Here is a 20,046-nt window from a genome sequence, read left to right as displayed (position 1 = left end):
TCCTACCTCTTTAATGGTCCAATCATTTTCCATATATCCTTTCTAAAGAATTTTTCCAGAGCCACTTTGCAAGCCACGTAATTATTCTTTAAGAATGTACCTCATCACTCATACCCTCAACCAACATTTCCTCAGCCTAATCAGAAGATACTTTGAAAAGTAAAATCTTCTCTTAAAAAGACAAATATTGTATTACTTGGGCACAAGCTTTGTTTTGAGCACTAGAGCAAGTTTAGTTTCTCCAGAAGCTTGCATTAAAATGCACAAAATTGATGTGGTAGTGTAGATGGTCATGTGTTTCTTAAAACAAAACAAAACAAAACAACCCTTACTAATTGGTACTGTATGGTATGGCCCTTCCATGTGGTCTCATTCTTTGCAGATGTCACCCTTGTTTGGGTGAATCTGATTTTCTTTTGCATACTTATGGAATCCATTGATTTCTGCAATAAGCATTTCCCTGAAAGGCTAAACAGGCTATTGAAAAGAACAATGTTACAGTTAGGTCCCAAAGAAAATGTAGAAGTGGAAGCAAATCTGTTGACAGAAAAAGGCTCAGAAATCAGGCATTTTCTTTTTCTTTTTCAGCCTCTCTGAAAGTATAAGCTCAGAAGACAGTTTTGAATTCTTTCTAGATGATGATACGGACTATGATCTGGTAACCAGGTTTTATTTCTTGATTTAAATATTATGTCAGGTGAAATGTATAGATGCTCATGTCTTCTTTTGAAATTAAATTTTCCTATTCCAAATAGTCCACAACTTTGCAGAAGAAAATATGATTTTGATACTGTGCCCCGGTTGTACATATAGTTCATCATTGTCATCAGACATTTGATGAAAAATCAATGTCTGTAACATGATAATAATTTAGGAGATATATATCATCTACAGTCTTCCTGTAAAAATAGCTATTTCCTGATTGCTTCTCATTTTATTGGCGCTTGAGAAATATTGAAAAGCTAAAATGTAAGATAAATTGACTTTTAACAAAATAGCGCTTCATGGCTACAAAACTAACTTTGAGCTAACTCTACCCTGAATACAACCAAACTCAAAAGGAACAAAAGCCACTGTAAAACACCATCCATTATTATATATCACACACCTTACCCAAGTCACCTTTTTTTTTATTGTGGTAAAAAAAAACCTAAACTGTACCATCGTAACGATTTTTAAATGGATGGTACAGCAGTGTTAACAACACGCTCATCGCCGTGCAACAGAATCTCTAACTGTTCATCTTACAAAACTGAAGCTCTAGACCCACTGAACATCTCTCCTAAGGCCCCTCCTTCTAGCCCCTGGCGACCTCTACTCACTAAAAGTCTGATTACTTTAGGTATCTCATAAAAGTGGAATCATGCAGCATTTGTCTTTTAGTGATTGGTTTATTTCACTTAGAATAATGTCCTCCAGTTTCATTCACGTTGTAGCATGTGACAGGATTTCCTTCTTTTTAAGGCTGATTAATACTCCAGTATATGGATAAACCACATTTCCCTTATTCATTCACCCATCGAGGGACATTTAGGTTACGTCCATCTCTTGGCAAATATGATGAATGTGGGTGTGCAAATACCCAAGTCATCTTTTAAAAAATTAAAGTAATATATACTTGTTCCTAAAATCTTGGAAAATGTAAAATAATTAAAATGCAGGGAGAAAAATGACCTTCACTCAGCTCCCCGTCTTTATCTTTCTGTTTCTTCTCCTTTGCCTTTCCCTAGACCCACCTCTCCCTTTTCCCTGCCCTGGCCTCATTTTCTGCTCCATCCTTGCTTCTTTTCCTCACCCTCTTCTTTCTTTTCCCCCAACACCCCAAATGTCCTCCTCCTGAGGGCCAGCTCTCACGTGGAAAGAGGCTCCATTGTCATTTTCTCCCTATGTCTCCCTCATAATCAGAATGGTATTCCTTGGCCCCACTGTATTTTCCTAGATACGTCACATGTGCATAAGCAGCATATTGTATTCTTCATTACTGATTAGGAGCCAGAGATTTATTTCAAAGAACCAGAGGAGTTACTTCAAGTCTTTACAGAGCTGGAAGAGCAGAATCTTACTTTGGTACAGTATTCCCAAGATGTAGATGAAAATCTTGAAGATGTGAATAAAAGAGAAAAACTTATACAGGATAAAATGTAAGTCGTTAAAAGCAAAGTAGACTTGTTCTATTAAGTGATTTCTGACCAGAGACAGAGTCCAACTCATTCATGTGTGGCCCTTTGTTGTGGTTTCTCTGGATTTAGGGTGGGTTTTTATTAATAATAGTTTACATTGCGGAGTATAAAGAGTGGAAGTTATGTTTACACAGAATAGACTGGCTTTAATTTTAGTCCTTACTTCCTTTCACTCATCAAAATATTTTCCTAGCTAGCAATAATAAAAGATTAAAAATAATTGAAGTGTCACCCTGCTGCCTTAATTTTTGTTCACTGCAATTTTCCTCCTGTCATCTGGCTAATCAAATCATGCTTTTGGATGATGATGCTAGTAAGTGCATTTTTCTTGGCTGTGACTCTCCTCAGCAAAACAGCTATTTTTGTGACAAATATTGCATCATTTTGTAAAGTACATATCAATATATCAGGGCTAGTATAAAAGGGATTTCTGTCAGGGGAAGGAGACTAGATTTGCTGACTCACAAAGTTCCTTTTTACTCTAAAATTTTGTATTATGTCAATTTTGGAAAACAGCTTCAAGTCACAGAGAACAGATCTTTATATCTACCCATTATATTAAAAATGCGTAGAACCTTTGTCAGAACAGTGTTCTGGGCCAGCAGATGGCAATCTTTTTAAATAGGTCAAACTACATTGAACTTTGGAACAAATTAACTTGTTTAGAAGTTAAGAACCTAAAAGTCATGATCTCATTGCCCCCCGTTACCACAAATGTATCCTTTTAATCCCAATCCTCACAGAGTATGGTGTCCCCATCTCTGACAATATTTTGGGGGATGCGGTGGGCATAGTTGGGCATGAAAAGGGGATCTATGTCAGAATCCATATCTAGAAGATCTGTATCAGAATCTCTAGGTGAGGGACTCAGGAGTCTATTTTTCCCCTGGGTCCCCCAGATATTCTGATTACCAACCAAGTTTGACAACCCCGACATCATAGGTCTCGCCACAACTTGGGCTCCTGACACCTCACCTTTGCTGCTCGCTATTTGGGGGGCACATGGGAACTACAAAAGTAGTAGAAGGGAAGAAACGCCTCCTGATGGGAGTTAAAAGCAGCCTCTGTGCATTTTTCTTATTTTAACCTGAAAAGTTGCATATACTTTGGCAATGTCTTAAAAATATAAACTCGGATTTGGCTTGCGAGACATAGGATGCTAACACATGATCTGGAAGGAGTGTTGAAGCTCCTGACTGATGGTTTATTTCACTAACCCACAAATTACGGACAAGGGTCTTTCTTCTTTTGCAATAGAAATAGCAACATAGAGTTTCTTTTGGAGCACAAGGAAATACTTAAGGCCAGCTGTGTGAGAGAAGAGGAAAAAGCAGCAGAACTGGAATTAAGGTCCAGGCTATTTAGTTTTGGACAATTTAACTCAGATGCCCAGGTAATCATTCTTTGCCTATGGTAATTTTATTTTGGCTCATGATAACAATTTGCATTCCCTGGATACTGCACATTGGAATGGGGAATGGAAGGAAACCAGAAGTCCCAGCTTAATGATAAAGGCAGAAAACCAGCTGGGAGTTACCTTTTTTAGTATGCAACAGTCAATTTACATAGTAGATAGAAAGCATTCAAATTGGCATTGGGGGTTCTCTTGAAATGTTGCTGAGATTTTTCCCCCCTATTTCTTTTAGTCAGAGTGTAAACATATGGAACAGTTCACTGCCTAGGATCATTCTGGTAGTAATTTATGGAGCAAATAATTAACAGAGGAAGCACTGAATCAACACTGAGCTTGTATAGATTTGGGCCTCTGGGCCTGCGGATAGATTCATTAAAGAGCACCTGGACACACAGTAGTGAGTTATTTATTTACATGTTAGTCTCTTCCAGCTGGATGCAAACCCCTGGAGGGCAGGGATTTCTTGCTTATCTTAGTTAGCTAAATTTAGTGTCCCTATAAAGTAGGTGCTCAATAAATGTTTGTTGAATGAATGATTAGGTTAGTTTCTAGACCAACGACTCCAGTTAACATTGGTTTCCTTATAAAAATCTCAAATAAAATTCAAGCTAATACGTGAGGCTAATATCACACTTATGGTTATGAACTTGATTTTCAAACAGAAGTAGATTTGGGGGAACTGCACTAGACGATACTCCTTGCCTACCCATAGGTAGGGTTACAAAGGGCACCCCTTCACACACATATATTTCCTAGGGTGGTACAGCACCCCGAGTTAGGAAGGGATAGGGACATGCAGTGCTAGAGGAAGAAGTGTGATGACAGCCACCTTTCATTTCTTCAATGCTGGATTTTTTAAACTTCTCTTTTACTGTGGTAAAATATACATAACATAAATCTTACAATTTAACCATTTTAAGTGTACAATTCAGTTGCATGAAGTATATTCGCAATATTGTATAACTATCACCACTATCTATAGAATTTTTCATCATCCTAAATAGAAGCTCTGTATGCACTAAACAATAATTCCCCAACCCCCTATCTTGCCAGGCTCTGGTAAATCTCTATTCACCTTTCTGTCTCTATAAATTTGCCTCCTTTAGGTACTTCATATAAATGGAATCATACAATAGTTGTCCTTTTATGTCTGGCTTATTTCACTTAGCATAATGTTTTCAAGGTCCGTGCATGCTGTAGCGTGTGTCAGAATTCCTTTTATGGCTAAAAAATTTCCTACTGATTTCCATTTTATTTATCCATTCGTCTGTTGATGGGCACTTAGGTTGTTTCCACCCTTCAATTCTATTTTAAATAATTGACATGAAAAACGTCAAATAAATGTGATATCCCCCCCTTCCACCCATCAAGCCCCTTTCTCCCACCAAGCCCCTTTCATGCAAGTTTAGGGCAGTTATGAAAAAAAGTAGCATTTTCAATACTCTTAAACTTTGAGGCAACCAAATCCCTAAACAGAAAAAGTACAAGTGATCTGAAAATTTCCTTGTAAAGGAGATTTGCGTCAGAAGTATCATTTTGGCATTCATGTATTACACACTCTGGGAAGATGAACACTCTCCTACAGATACAAAATGCAGAGGTGAAAAGGGGGAGGAGAGCAGGAAAATTGGTAAGGGAAAAATATTCTTAGACTTTTCCTGCTTGCAGCACCACTCCCATTCTTTCAGATCTCAAAATGTGCAAAACATAATCCTTTATGAGTAAATAAACATAGATGCACCTAATTTTGATATTCATAAATTATCAGTTACTTTGGAGCTACAATCACTATAAAACCAGTATTTTACTCTTTCAAAATTTGCACATTCCTAACTGTACTTAAGCCCCTAAAAATATTTTTCATTGATTTAACATACTACTTTAAAATTTTTAAATTCAGGTATAATGTAGTATTGAAAAGTGCGCAAATCGAAAGTGTATTTCTCAAAGAATTTCCACGAAGTAAATACACCCGTGTACCAGCCCCTGTATCAGGCAAGGGATCATTATCAACACCCCCAGAAGCCTTCTTCATGCCTCCTTCCAGTCTCTATCCCTCAAAGGTAACCACCATCCTCACTTCCGTTGCCATCGATTAGCTTTTGTGTTTTTGAACTTCATGTAAATGGAATCATGTAATCTGGCTTATCTGGCTTCTCTCAACACTGTGTTTGAGATTCATCCATGCTGTTTTGCGTAGCAGTTATTTTCAATGAAAATGGAATGGAATGTAACCTATTCCACTTCAATTTGCAGAAGGTATTCATCTCTGGTTTAATTTTTCTTTCAAACAGGGAGCTGATCCAGTTTACCTGGGAGAGTTGTTTACAATAAACACACGGAATGTGACGTGGTTTAGAATTACAGAATCCTTGAGTTGGAAATTTAAATGACATCTAGACATCTCCCCACTCCCCTACCCAGTTTTGATTCAATTCTTCCTTCTACACATTGCTCTAGCCAGATCACTTCCCATCCACTGTGGGAAGGCATCCGAGATTCTTACCCGGCTTTCAGTCTTGTACAACCCTGCCCCACTGTACCTCACGGAGCAGCAGGAGCTCCTCCCATCCTAGAAGCCTTTCCTAGCAGCCTTCTCCGAGGTGCTCTGGGCGAGGCCTGCCATCTGGTGGCCATTCCAGGGATAGGCCTGATACTGGGCTTGTCATCAGGAGGGCTGTGCCTTGAGCTTCCTTTTTCTTTCCTCTCAATCGCTTTTTCATGAGTATTTTCTTTAACTTCATTCCCTAATCCTATTTCTTACGTAGTTCTTACCTTGTTATCTTAGAAAAATATCTCTCCTTGTCTTTTTCTCTCCTGTTTGCCCGGAACTTAAAAGACATCTTGAAAGGACCCTGTCCTACAATTTCTAAAACTCTTAAGGGTTCAAGAGGTCTTCACAAATTTCTATCAGGTACTAACCATTCTCATATTAAAGTTGCTTTTCCTCAGAATCAGTGTTCAATATATTTTTAAAAATGATTCACATTGCAGCAATACTGTTCATATACAATGTACGTTTCAGGCCCTCGATAGGTCACTTTTACTTTTTTCCTTTTATATTTTTCTGTATTTCTAAAGTTTTCTAAATAAATGTGTTAAATAAATAGAAAATACAATGTTATTTAGAAAGGGAGAGAAAAAAGGAGCTTTATGGCAAATACAACTTTTGCTTTTTTTTTTTACTTTCTCCATTTATATTTTGTACTTCTCTAAGTTTTCTTTAAAAAGCATTCTAAATATAAATAGTAAATACAATATGTATTACTTTAGAGAGAAAAAAGGGGGGCTTTTTGGTAAATAGGATCATCAGAAAGGTGGTTAAACTAGGAGGTGGGAGAGAAAAGCTGTTGGAAGTACGACTCTTGGTAACAGGACTTGACTTGTAATTGTACGTGTCTCCATAAGGAGTCTGTGGTTTCAGGACGGCTCCAGGAGCCGCATCTGTCTTGACTGTTATTTGTCCTTGGCTTCATGGTGCTTCTCATCTTCTTGGGCAGAATCGGGCACGGGGCAGAATGCTACCTGGAGAGCGATTCGCTTTGCCCAGCAGTTTGTTGAGGTCCTATTAACTGCGAATGTCCGGGACACAGTGGAGAAAGAGGAGAGTTTTTTCGAGGTCCCGAATCACGTTACGTACAAGCTCCAGCATCTCCACCACTTAAAACGGCGCGGTAGCCGGGTCATTAGCAAGGTGTGGCCTAAGCCTCTGCTTAGACTAGAGTACTTGCAATGGCTTCCCAACGGAGAGAGTAGAAAATTAAACTCAAAAGGCTTTTGTAGGCAAATCTGGGCATCAGTTTGCTTGTGACTTTTTTTCCTCTGAGAGAATGCATTAATTTATTCAGCAAACATTTATGAAGTGCACAGTTATCTGCAAGGCGTTGTTTTAGATATTAAGTGTAAACATAATAGCTCCTGCCCTCCAGGTGCTTACAGTCTAGAAAGGGAGACAAGGCATGTATGCAAATAACTATCATACAGGATAATTGCAGTTTTAGCAATTCGAGTAGTAAGTGCAAAAATAAAGGAGCACACATGCTGTGCTGCAAGGATATGCACTGGAGTAGCAAAACAGGATTTAAAATGTATGTTGCCTCTACTTGAATGCTCAGGGAATCAGATATACAAAAACATTCAAACAAAAAGATGATAATTATATTTATACCTAGACTGAAATATTTTTAAGAAAATAATCCGTTACTACAGTAATGATCTGACTATAAATTATCATTGCTGCATTTTTCCTCACTCTTCTGTTGTATTAAAGTTCTTTTAAACAAATATTTGTAGCATATAAAAATCTTTTCATTATAATAGGAAAATAGAACTTTACATTTATTGAACAAGCAAATAGTGATGTTTTCTGCTCTCCTTCTCAATCTCAGGAAAAACTGATAGACTCTCTTAGTAAAAAAATTAATCAAGTTTACAAAGTCTGCATTGGAGATGGAGAGGTTGGCAGCCTGGACCCTATTCAAAAGCTGGTAAAAGTAGAGTCTCGCCTGGTGGAACTGAGTGATCTCATTGAAACCGTTCCCAAAGAAAATGTGGAGGCAATTGAGAGGATAAAACAGAAAGAACGACGGCAAAAGTACAATGTCTTATATAAGTGTAGTGAATGACTTAATAAGTAGCTGTTTTTGCTTGGATTCTATCAACACTTATGTAGCAAGGATGACAAGAGATGCAGTGGGAGGAAGCAAACCCAGCCCTGCCCTCCTAAGAGCTATTTTTTAGTGTGAAATATATTCACCAAATATTATGAAACAAATGTGTCACTACCAATGGTCCATGGGCACTGTGAGGGAAGGAACCACGTGAATAGAAAGTTCACCAGGGACAACTAACTTAGTTTGGGATAAGCAAGGAGTTCTTTTAGCCCAGAAAAGTGAATTTTCAGGGTGAATATTCATTCACTACTTACATGATTTCTGAAGAGCTATCATGTGGAAGAACTGCAGTTGTGGTGAAAAACCCAAGGCATAGATTATAAGCCCTTTATTGGAAAACTGCAGGGAGACTCAATCTATGAGAGAATTGTTTGAAAGAGACATGCAGTGAGGGTTTTCCTGTAACTGCCAACGCTTCCATACACAGCATTTACACATCGACTCATCTATTACTCACAAGCTCATGAGGATTATCATCCCTGGAACACGCCACACCCTGCCACATCCTTGCTTAGTTTGGGGTCTTTTGGGGGAATGCACCAATTTCACAATAATTTCTGTTCCAAGTTAAGCAAGGATTTTATGTATATACTACCTTTGAGGCAATGATTATAAATATATGATCCCTAGTATAATTTGGCATGTACAGAATGCTTACAGGTGGAACAATGTTCATGTTACATAGCAGAAAAGCATGTTGGGAGGTCGACTAGCACTATGGCTATAAGTAGGGGCATGAGAGCCGACCTGCCTGGGTTCAACCCAGGTTCCGCTGTGTACAACTTTTGTGACCTTCAGCAGGCTGCATAACCTCGCAAGTCTCAGTTTCTTTATCTGTAAAATGGCAGTAATAACCTGTAAGGTTGTTGTGAGGATTAAATTAAATGATCTATGTAAAAGCACTAAAGTGTGTCTGGCACATAGGTACTCAAATGTTAGCCATTAATATTAGATATTTTATTATTGCTTATTTACATTATCCATATATGGGGCATGAGACTGTTTCCCCCATATAAAAATGGAGTCTAGTATATATTAAGATGGTCCTGATAGAATTTTATCAAATATAAAGCAAAATTTTTAAAAATTATACATGAAAGATGATTCCCATAACATGACCTGTGTTTAATTATACTAACACTGCAACTTTACAGTAGGAAATGAATTGTCAAAGTATAATTACAATTTATTTTCAGTAGTGATACATGATTCTAATTGTTAATTATCATTCTTATCAAAAAAGAGGATTTTAGTTGATTTTCTCCATGGTTTGGACGCATCTAATACCTAATTTTGTATTTAAAAAATGTTCACTGTTATACTTAAAATTAAATATGTCCACAAAATAGCTATCACTTATTGCCAATTCTGCACCAGGCATTGGAGTAGAGACTGCATAGGTCATCTAATTTAATTTTCACAACCCCAAAGAAAACAAGATAAATAGCATTTCTTGGTCTTGAAAATACCTTTCAAAAAAATTAACTGGAAAATACACTTTTGTGATAATTCATTGAACTACATACTCATGATTTGTGTACTTTTCTGCATGTTCAATAAACAGGTTTAAAAGGGGGGGAAATAACTGCCAGTTAATCCAAGTTGCTGTTGTGTAGATAAACTGTGAAATGCTGAAATTTAAGTGGAGCAATGAGGTTTTGGCTGAACTGCTTGTTTTAGACCAAGATTGGAATAGATTTTTACCCAAATGGCAACATGCAATTTCTTCCCATTTCAACACAAACAGGATCTGTTGTTGAGACTTCACATAAATATTCAAAAGCCATATTTATGGCTGCAGATAAATTATTATTTTCATTTAACCTTAATGGAAATCTTGCAATAGTTCATTACCAAATAGTAATGATGTAGGTGTTTTTTACTTTCCAACTGTGATTTATACTTAGAAGAAAATGTTCTCATCTTGCCAGGTTGCGTGAAGAAAAAATGAAAGAAAAACAAAGACACCAGGAGGAAAGGCTAAAAGCTGCTCTTGAAAGAGCAGTAGCACAACCAAAGAAAAAGGTTTGTGTTTTGTTATTAATAGGTCCAGATACATCAATGTGAGTGCTTCTGTGGTATGAAAACAAAATGCCTAATCCATCTAATTTATCCAGGATGAACTTCAGTAAAATAATCTTTCTTGCTTACAGCTTCAATTGGTCTCTCTGGTTCCTTGCTACTTTTACAATTCAAATTTCTGGGTAACAGTTCTCCATTAGACCTCCTTTTCAGTAAAAGAAACCTGTCCCCTCTCCTCTTTTTCTTTAGCTCCAGGTTCATGAAACCAGAGAATTCTTTTTAAAAATAATAGGTGGTACAAGCATATGGTTCAAAGTTCAAAAGATACAAGAGTATTCAGTGAAAATTAAGTCATCCTCAGTTCCCCTCCCTGGAAGCAACCACTGCTGAGTTTCATCCCCATCCTTCCAAAAATATCCTATGTATTTGTGTATATTCTTCTTATAAATGGTAGCTATGAACTTTGCTTCTTTCACTTAACAATGAAGATAGTGAACCTAGAGAATCACATTTAATTGGAAGGGTCTTCCAATCCTCACACTGTAAAAATAATGAGATTAATGGTCGAAGTTAAAATGATTTACCCAGTGTCACTTCAGATTTAGCAGCAGAGTCAGGACCAGAAGCCAAGGTTCTTTATATTGCACGATCCCCTGCAGTAAGAAGCTGGGGACTGGGCAGTCACTGAGTGCTTACGGTCCACACCTCTGCACTGTGTGTGCAGGGCCTTTTGTTTCCGGATGCCACTCTCCCTCCTCTAAGTTAGGGTCTAAAATATATTCCAGGAAGCCAATTTGAAAGCTATCTACAAAGCTAATGTGGACATTGATCCTTACCATAGAAATAGCTGACCTACAGTGAATGCTGTGCACCTCACAACCAGCCTTTTGAAGTACTTGAAAAAAGTTCTGAAGTATAACTGAATATGTATGTCAAAAAGTGATAATTACCTTATTTTATTTAACTATTTAAATATGTTAGTTTATTTAAATAAGCATTTTTAAAAGTCTGTGCTTTTCTAAAAAGTTCAACGCTTCCTATGAAGACCTGACTTGTCCTCTTCTTCCCAAAGAATTAACCATTCATCACCCTCCCATATGTACGTTATTCAATAAACCCACAAAATTGAAATGATTATTTTAAAATATATCCATCTTTCCTTCTAGACCATGAATGAGTTTTATGACCTTTGTATCCCCAATGCCTGCCACAGAGTGGACACTCCACAAGTGCTTATTGAATTAACAAACGAAAACTGAGAATGAAAACTAAAACTGGAAGAAAATTGGAAAAAAAAAATGATCTGATAAGTTGACAAGGCATGAAGATCTGTGATAGAAGTTCTTACCCAGTTGGGACACTTCATCACTGGAGATTTTCTCAGACATATTAATACCAAAAGTTACCAAAGGAGATCACTGACAGTGGAAAACAAAATTCTGACTTTCAAAAAGTAATTTAGGGATTCCTGTCCCCTAAGGACATTTTTGTTGGTATAATAGGCAGGAACACTACTGTTTAGTTCACTGGGCCAGGAATGTCAAACATTCTCCAATGCAGGGCACTGTTTCACATAGGGGAAGCGCCCGTTTTGAGACACAAAGGAGATGTCCCATCAAATGTGAAGTCCAGTAGAATATAAATAGTTTTCTCATCCATTTAATTTACACAAATTCAGATATATAAGCAAAACAAAACAAAAAAAGATTATGGGGGATAAGACTAAAAGAGAAAAATAATTAGCACGATGTACTTTAGTGTATGCCCCAGAGAGAATGAACAGGTGTGAAACTAGGGATTTCCCTGAGCCTGTTCTGGTGGGAACACTTCCAAGAGTCAACAGGATTACTAGTGTTGAAGACAGCACATGGTTTTCTCAAGTTTTGTTTAACAGGATTTTAAAATGCTAGTCAACAGGTACTCTCAACAGAGAAGAGCAATCTCTTCCAACCAAAGGAAGAAAAACTAGATGTGGCACTGAGAAATGCTGGCCTCAGGCATGGTCCTTTTCTAGGCTGACATGTCTGAATTGACCTAAATCTCCCACTTCCCCATAAAACCTAACTGCTTTATCTTCTGCATACTCTAATGTGCCATCAGTTACTTTACTTTGCCTAGCATGTTGGCCCAAGGTTCTCAATCCCTTTGTAACTAATTATTTACTATTCTAAACCATATTATTCCTTGGGAAAAAATCAAGTTAATATTAATTTATTTACACTTCAATAGAGAAAGGTTATGCTGAAGAATATTAAATATTTTTTCTTTTGTTTCAGCTGGGAAGACGACTTGTCTACCGTTCAAAACCTCCATCCAGTGACAAACATGAACTACTTTTAATCAAGGATACAAAAACAAAATCAGTAGAGGATGAATATTTTTTCACTTGAATTGAAGCAGTAATGTTTTAGGTATATTTTGTAGATTTTGGCTTTCAATGATGGCAATATTCTGCCCTATATGCTGGCCTCCCCAATTTGAAGAGAGGCTTTGTTCTAAAGGTTACAGGATTGGGAATGGGAGTTATTTTGTTTTGTTGTTGAAGCCTTTCATTATCCATATTTTAAGTATTATTCTAAACATTATATATCTACACGTTGAGTTGTCCCAGTTGGAGATTCACATCTAAAGTCTACTGATGTAACTATATGGTGAACGATCATTAAATTGCAGCAGTGGCAGTCTCTGTCAACATCAGACTTTAAATGACCCATTTAAAGTCTGGTTGAAAAAACCAGTCCACAGGAAAGTTCACAGTATACATTTTATCACCATGGAGTATAGATTTTAATGTTCAACTCTAATACATCTTAAGGGTTTTTGAGGAGTTTAAAACTGAAATGAAAACCACTAGGTTATGTTCTTAGAACATAACTGTAAGACTAGTTTTTAACTCACATTAAGGAGTTCTGTTCAGAAAACTTAATTCTCTTAAGTGAACAAACCATGTCTTCAGCCTAAATGTGTTTACAATTTCTGTTGTGTTCTATATCCACAATCATTTAAATTTTCAGGTGATGTTTCAATTTTAGCTATAATATGTGTACATTATTTAGCTTACACTGATATATTATGTAATTTGTCAACTAAGTAAAATACATTATATATTTGTAAGAAAATGTTTAACTTTATACATGTTAAAAATGGCTCAAAATAACTTTAAAAGCAGTTGCTTTTAAAAGGTCTCAGTTAATATATAATTACAAGAAAGGGATGAAATTCACCTTTATAAACATAAAGCATATAAATAATTTTCCCTTTTAGAAAAAAATAGAGTATTGGGCTTCCAAAAGAAAACCAGCTTGAATGAAGTTGGGTGATTTTTCAAGCATTACTTTTGTGGATAATCTTTCAATTGTTTCAACATTTGAACTTTGCCTGTAAATATCTGAATATGAATAGTTCACCAGTCAGAATGAAAATTTTTTTATTTTATAAAAAAATACCCACAAAAGATGTTATTCTCTCATTTCCCCATCTTCTTCCTCTTCTTCAACACCCCTGATATAAAGCACATTATTACACCTGTAAATAGAAAAACAGTGCATTTTGTTGTTCCAACTGGAAACCACATAAGATCTGATTTACAACTACTAGATTTTTTTCATTATAAAAAATACTAAATGCTAAATTTACAATATATCATTCTTTCTCTTTTAAAAAAATGTTTCTACCATTGTTTTTTTAAAAAGCACATGGCACTTTTTTTTTTTTTACCATTTGGTTGTTATAAAATGGTATCTCATGATCTTCCAAAGAGAATAATGACTAAATTGGGTGTAAAGTTAGTTCTAGAAAATGAGTGTAACAAAAATCCCAAAAATGCATCCAGACACAACTAAAATTCAAAACCAAGCTCCTACAACTAAAATCATTGAAAAAGGTTCCAGCTAAGAGCTAGAAGTTTAATATCAATACTAGAAAAATCTTAAGGATGAATAGCTCCAAAATATTTAAATCTTCTTTGACAACTTTAACAATTTCAAAGACTCCTGAAGTCTAGTTGTAGACTACTATGTTAAATAGGAACTTAAAACGTAATTCTGAAATTGAAGCACTAAATTATTTCTAATACTCGTTATATGTACAATTACTGCTGTTTGGTTACCTTATTAAAACTTCACCCAGATGTCCAGACAATGCTCCATCTATGTATTCTTCTGTGTTTGCAAGCTTTAAATAAAAAGAAAACACATTAGTATGATACAGAAAGTAAATAGTATAAAACACCTAACACTGGTGACAGAACTTATTAACTGAGACCTTTTTATACCAACTCACATTTATCTATAATTAATACTAGAAGATAACCTTTCTATTACTATTGTAGTACTTTTTAGTTTCATATAAATACTCAGTAAAGTTTAACATTGATGGATATAGAACTAATATATAGTAAAGCTCATTTCAACATAGTTTTTTAAATCTCTGTTGTGTAATATGTTTTTCTATTAGACATTAAAACAATGTATTGAGGAAGGCAGTCTCCCAATTTATTGAGTACATTTCAATTAAAAAGTTTTCTGAAAATTCAATTGCAAAGAAGCAAGCAGACATTAACTTTTCTTGGAGTAATGATGTTCCACTGTAGTAACATATTGAGGAACCCAATGGGTGTACAAAAGCTATGGCTAAAATACCAAGTACTTTGATATTAGTCATCATCCAAACCAAAGAACTGAATAAGAATTTTTTTTTTAATTATGTGCTAATAAACAGAAAAAAAGTTCTTAAAAGGTTAAAAATGAAGAACGACCTTACAAACTTCCATTTATAAAATATTCACAGGGATATAATTATCAGCCCAGGGAATACAGTCAATAATATCATAATAACTTTGTACAGTGACAGATGGTTACTAGACTTATTGTGGTAATCACACTGTAGGGTATATAAATGTTGAATCTCTATGGTATACACCTAAAACTAAACATATAGTTTTAAGCAACTATACTTTAGTAATAATAACAACAACAATAATAAACTCATTAAAAATTTTTGACCCAAAACGCCTCAGGAATTGGCATTTGAAATTCACTCATAAATACTGAAACTCAACATTTTCATTACTAAATTGTGGATGGTGGGTTATATATCTATTCTGTGGTAAACATTTATTTATGATATTTTAGGCATCATCAATGTGGTTAGTTACTTAGAGATACATTCCATAACTGGCAGGCTCACCAGGAAGCTCCATTTTAAAACCAAATATTTGGTGGGTATTCTTTATTCCTTTTTTTTTTTTTTACTGAGATATAATTCCCGTAACATAAAATTCACTTTCTAAAGTGTACAGGTCAGTGGTTTTAACTATATTCATAAAGTTGTGTAAGTCTGGAAGTTGTTCTAAGTCTGGAACATTCATAAAGTTGTTCTAAGTCTGGAACATTTTCAGCACAAGGGGCACTCTTCAGATTCTTCTATGGCCTTCATAAATGATTCCTACTTGGGGAATTTTCCAGGACAAAACCATGCTCTATAAGAACTTTGGGGACCTGAGCATCATCTATTCAGGGGGTAAACTCTTAAATTAAGGAAAATCTCAGCTTTTTGCCTGCAAGTAATCCTGTTAGTATTCTGCCTACAAGTTATAAGTCCTACCAGTATGGAATACCTGGAATCATGGTTGGACTGACCACCTGTCTAGGTAACCTTTAAAATTCATCCATCTGCCATTAACCAGTCACATAAATACCTGAGTTTCAGAAAAATATAACCTCAAATTGTTTCTTCAAAAACCTGGCTGGAAACTATAATTATGCAACAAAAAACAAAGACCCCAATTTAAATATGGGTAAAGGGCATAACTAGACATTTCTCCAAAGAAGACTGTATAAATGGCCACTAAGGATATAAAAAGATCTCAGTACTGCTAATTAGGGAAATGCAAGTCAAAACAATGAAGATACCACTTCACACTCACCAGGATGACTATTATCAAAAAAAAACAAAAACAAAAACAACAGGTGTTAGTAAGAACGTGAAGAAATTGGAATCTGTGGGCATTGCTGATGGAATGTAAAATGGCACTGCTGCTATGGAAAACAGTATGGCAGTGTCTCAAAAAATTAAACAGAGAATCACTATATGATCCAGCATTCCACTTCTGGATATATACCCAAAAGAAATGAAAGCCAAGACTCTGGCAGATATCTGTACAGTCATGTTCACCGCATTATTCACAATAGCCAAAAAGTGGAATAATTCAAATGTCCATCAACAGAAGAATGGATTAAAATGCAGTATATATATGCAATGGAATATTAATTTCAGCGGTAAAAAGGAATGAAATTCTGATACATGCTACAACATGGATGAACCTTGAAAATATTATGTTAAATGAAATAAGCCAAAAGAACAAACATTGTAGGATTCTATTTATATAGGTACCTAGAATACACAGAAAGAATAGTATTTGCCAAGGGCTGGGGCAAGGGAAAGGGGGCGTTATTATTTAATGGGTAGAGTTATTGTTTAATGGGTACAGACTTCCATTTTGGGTTTATGAAAAAACTGGGGAAGTGGATACTGGTAATGGCTGCACAACAATGTGAATGTACTTAATGCCACTTGAGTTGCATGCGTGAAAATGATTAAAGTGGTAAATTTTATGTTATATATATTTTTAAAAACCTGGCTGAAACATTTACAGAAGCTAGTGTAACAGACATGTAGTCAGTTAATCAATTCCTTTGGCTGGTATGCTTTCTCCCTCAAGAAATGCTTTTATGGAATTATTTTGATGTTGTGCCTTTAGCATTCATTAAAAGACTTAAAAATTTCACTTGAAAAATTTCTTTCAGAGCTAAGTGCTGGGATGTTTTGCTTTTTGTGAAAACCAATGTGTTTTCCTTATGGCATTATGAATCAAACATCTGAGCTCTTCTTGCTTTAATCACTAGGAGTCACATCTGTGGCTGATTTTTTGTTTAACACCTTTCTCATACGTAGTTTATCAGTTATAATATCCTGTCCTTGACTCTATTCCTGAATTTTGCTTTGTCAATTTAATTAATTTTATTCTTATAAGTCACACTAAACCTTTGAGGAATAAGGTGAAGAAAATAAATACAATTTAATGATCTTTATAAATCTTTAACTTACCTGCATGTTCATATAGCCATCTACAGATACCAGGTAGCCTTTGTACTCCATTCCCCACTTAAGTTTCACCATTACTGGCTTCCCTGTCAATCCATTGAGGAAAGGTTTGGGATTAAGGGGCAAACTCTGCAAAATGAACAAAAAAAGAACTCAGTCAATCATTTTCCTGAACTAAGCTCCCACCACCTAGTCTTTGCTACCAAAGCACCAAAATTTGATGGTATCCAAATGAAGCAAACTCTTGACTCCTCACATTAATTTTCACTTTTATTTGTTGAAGAGCACCAGAGAAATGTAAATACCTAATTAGCCAATTTCTTCTTCAACCCATCAAAATTTATAAAAAAGTATTCATTATTTCCTTAAGAAACACTGAATACCTAATATGCATCATTCACTGTTCCAGGCTATAAAGAAACAAAGGTAGAGGCAGTTAAAAAAAAAAAACAAAGAAAAAGAAAACAATAACAATAATGCAGGTGACAATGTTTGTCCTCAAGAAGCTCACAGTGGGAGGGGGAAGGACAAAACACACAGAGAGAGACAATTTATATTGCATTGTAGTAAGAGGAGATATGCTATGTATAAGGGTACCAAACTAATCCAGCATCAAGAGAAAAGGAAATAATGCCTCCGATTTAAAGGATGAGAGGTATTTCTAGAGGGAAAAAATAGGCAGGGGAAGCTACCTATGTAAAAGGAAGGAAGAATTAAGCAACAAAGTGATGTCAGGGACATACAAACAATTCAGTGTTGTCAGAGTCCCATATATGAGGCTACAGAATGAAGCAGGGGACAGATCACATTTGACAGTCTTTCGCTGAATTCTGGGAGCTAGGACTGGGTCTTACCTGACTTAGCAGTGCCTTCTATATATGAGCTACTACTTAATGTTTGTTTATTCTGCAAACGAGAGTATCCTCAGTGAATTCAGACATTTTTTCTGTCCCTCATCTGCTCACCCATCAGCCCAAAGAAAGAACCAAGAAACTTAGCTATGAATACTAAACCCATTTAAGATAAGCATATTTGGTGATCTCCAAGGACATGGGACGACCGCAATAACCTCCTGAGTCTCCCATTGTCACTCCTGTCTTTCTCCAACTTATTATCTATTATTTTTACTATTTTTAAATCATGTTATAGCTCTGCTTAAATGCACCAATGGCTTCCACTTGCACTTGGAGAATGCTGACCTCCTAACATGACCTGAGAGATCTTGCCTGACCCTGTCTCATAACCACTATTCTTGCAAGCAGCTGTGGCTTTCTGTCAATTCCTCTAAGTGGTCAAGCTTTCCTTCCGTACCTAGGGCCTATGCTCATGTTCCCTGTGCTTGGTACACTCTTCCTCCTGCTTTTTAAGGCGCTGTATTTTCACGTCCTTTAGGTTTCAGATTGCATCCGTCCCCTTCCAGGGAATGCCATCCCTGACCACTCTTCTAATGTGCCATCACAGCATCCTGTCTACTTCTTTCTTAGCACTTAACACTACTTGCAATTATATACTTCCGTTACTATTTGATTAATGCCTCCCACAGCTGACTGGGTTCGCATCAGTACTTTTCACTTTATGTTCCCAGCTCCTAGCACAGCATCTGCCAGGTAGCATGAGCTGAATATCTGCTAAATGAACAAATGGATGCTCCAAAGCCTGAGCTCAGAGTTCCAGGGCACTGCGGAGCTGCGAGTCCCAACATCATGGAATGAAAAGGGGACTCCGCAGCGTGGTAAGTGGGACGCGAAAAACCGCTTCGTCGTTACCCTGACCCTGTGGCTCCAGCCAGCAAAGATGCCTCAGGCTCAAACGAAGAGGGGTAAGGGGGCAGGTGCACTCCTGGGGAGCGGAGGGCAGAGGAAGGAGCGCGCGCCTCAGACCCCAGAGCAGGAAGAAAGCGGGTAGCGAGCCGGGGCGCTGCTCCTCACGCGGATGAATGGGAAACGCGCGAACCAACCAAGGCCCGGAAGGCGGGTCACCCGCCTTCTCTCCGGCGACTCCAGCTGTTCTTTTCCTCCTTACCATTGTAACGACGGGCAAATACTGCAGGTTACAAGTCCCCGACCCTGCTGTTGTCGTCCCTCGTGACTGGAGCACCTACAGCAGGGCCGGAATCGCGGTGCTCCAAGAGAAATGGCCGCCAAAAAGCGGCGTGACCTTTTACCTCCGACTTCAGCTCTTCCGCTTCTGTGATTGGACGCAAAGAGATATGTGCTGATTGGGTGAGATGGCTGGGCAGTATCTCTGGCAACCAGCGGTAATGCGCTAGTGTGTGCCATCCGCGCTGCTTGCGGCCTTATGGGAAGCTGTGGGCTATTGGACTCCGGAGCGTCGCTGCGAGGCTGCAAAAACAGTGAGGCCGCCCGGTGTCTGGTCTGCTCACCTCCAGGGGCCGGCTGAGAGATGGACGTGATTTCTCGCCTACCTGGCTAATGGGGCATTCCTTTGTCCTTTTACACCTGTGGGAACGAGTTTGAGGCTCTAGAATTTTTTATTTTTTTTTTGAGGCTCTAGAATTTTATCCTCACTTTCCCACAGATTCTGTGATTTCGGCGCTCCTCTGCCACAGTCCCTTTCTACCTGACCTCTATTCTGTAATGCTTATTTCAACCCACTTTAAAGGAAGTGGGAAAGCAAGACTAGACTGAGGGAG

At 37.1% G+C, this 20,046-nt stretch overlaps 2 protein-coding genes across 7 annotated transcripts in view; one reads left to right on the top strand and one right to left on the bottom strand.

Moving 5' to 3' along the window:
• The window catches only part of CCDC38 (coiled-coil domain containing 38), a 40,003-nt gene extending 26,509 nt beyond the window's left edge, over window positions 1-13,494 (top strand). For all 6 annotated transcript variants that reach the window (XM_074326178.1, XM_074326180.1, XM_074326181.1 and 3 more), the window contains 2 exons: window positions 10,199-10,292; window positions 12,566-13,494. In XM_074326178.1, the coding sequence (XP_074182279.1) occupies window positions 10,199-10,292; window positions 12,566-12,679 (208 nt within the window). In that variant the 3' untranslated portion in view covers window positions 12,680-13,494. The remainder of the gene's footprint in view (window positions 1-10,198; window positions 10,293-12,565) is intronic.
• A 205-nt stretch (window positions 13,495-13,699) lies between these two features.
• SNRPF (small nuclear ribonucleoprotein polypeptide F) lies at window positions 13,700-19,570 on the bottom strand. Its single transcript, XM_019732190.2, has 4 exons — window positions 19,416-19,570; window positions 17,397-17,522; window positions 14,398-14,462; window positions 13,700-13,814 (listed from the first exon to the last, which is right to left on the bottom strand). The coding sequence occupies exons 1-4, from the start codon at window positions 19,416-19,418 to the stop codon at window positions 13,748-13,750; spliced, it is 261 nt and encodes an 86-aa protein (XP_019587749.1). The 5' UTR covers window positions 19,419-19,570; the 3' UTR covers window positions 13,700-13,747.
• Between the last annotated feature and the right edge of the window lie 476 nt (window positions 19,571-20,046).

This window comes from Rhinolophus sinicus, linkage group LG02 (genome assembly GCF_036562045.2).
Source record: "Rhinolophus sinicus isolate RSC01 linkage group LG02, ASM3656204v1, whole genome shotgun sequence".
NCBI lineage: Eukaryota > Metazoa > Chordata > Mammalia > Chiroptera > Rhinolophidae > Rhinolophus > Rhinolophus sinicus.
Note: the sequence above shows the minus strand (reverse complement) of the source record. Positions and strands in the feature narration are given on the sequence as shown.

What these genes read in the sequence shown, in the direction of transcription:
- SNRPF (XM_019732190.2), bottom strand. An exon ending in ATGGCTATATGAACATGCAG is followed by an intron (nt 14,463 to 17,396) that starts GTAAGTTAAAGA and finishes TTTTATTTAAAG; the next exon opens with CTTGCAAACACAGAAGAATA. An exon ending in CTGGGTGAAGTTTTAATAAG is followed by an intron (nt 13,815 to 14,397) that starts GTAACCAAACAG and finishes TTCTATTTACAG; the next exon opens with GTGTAATAATGTGCTTTATA.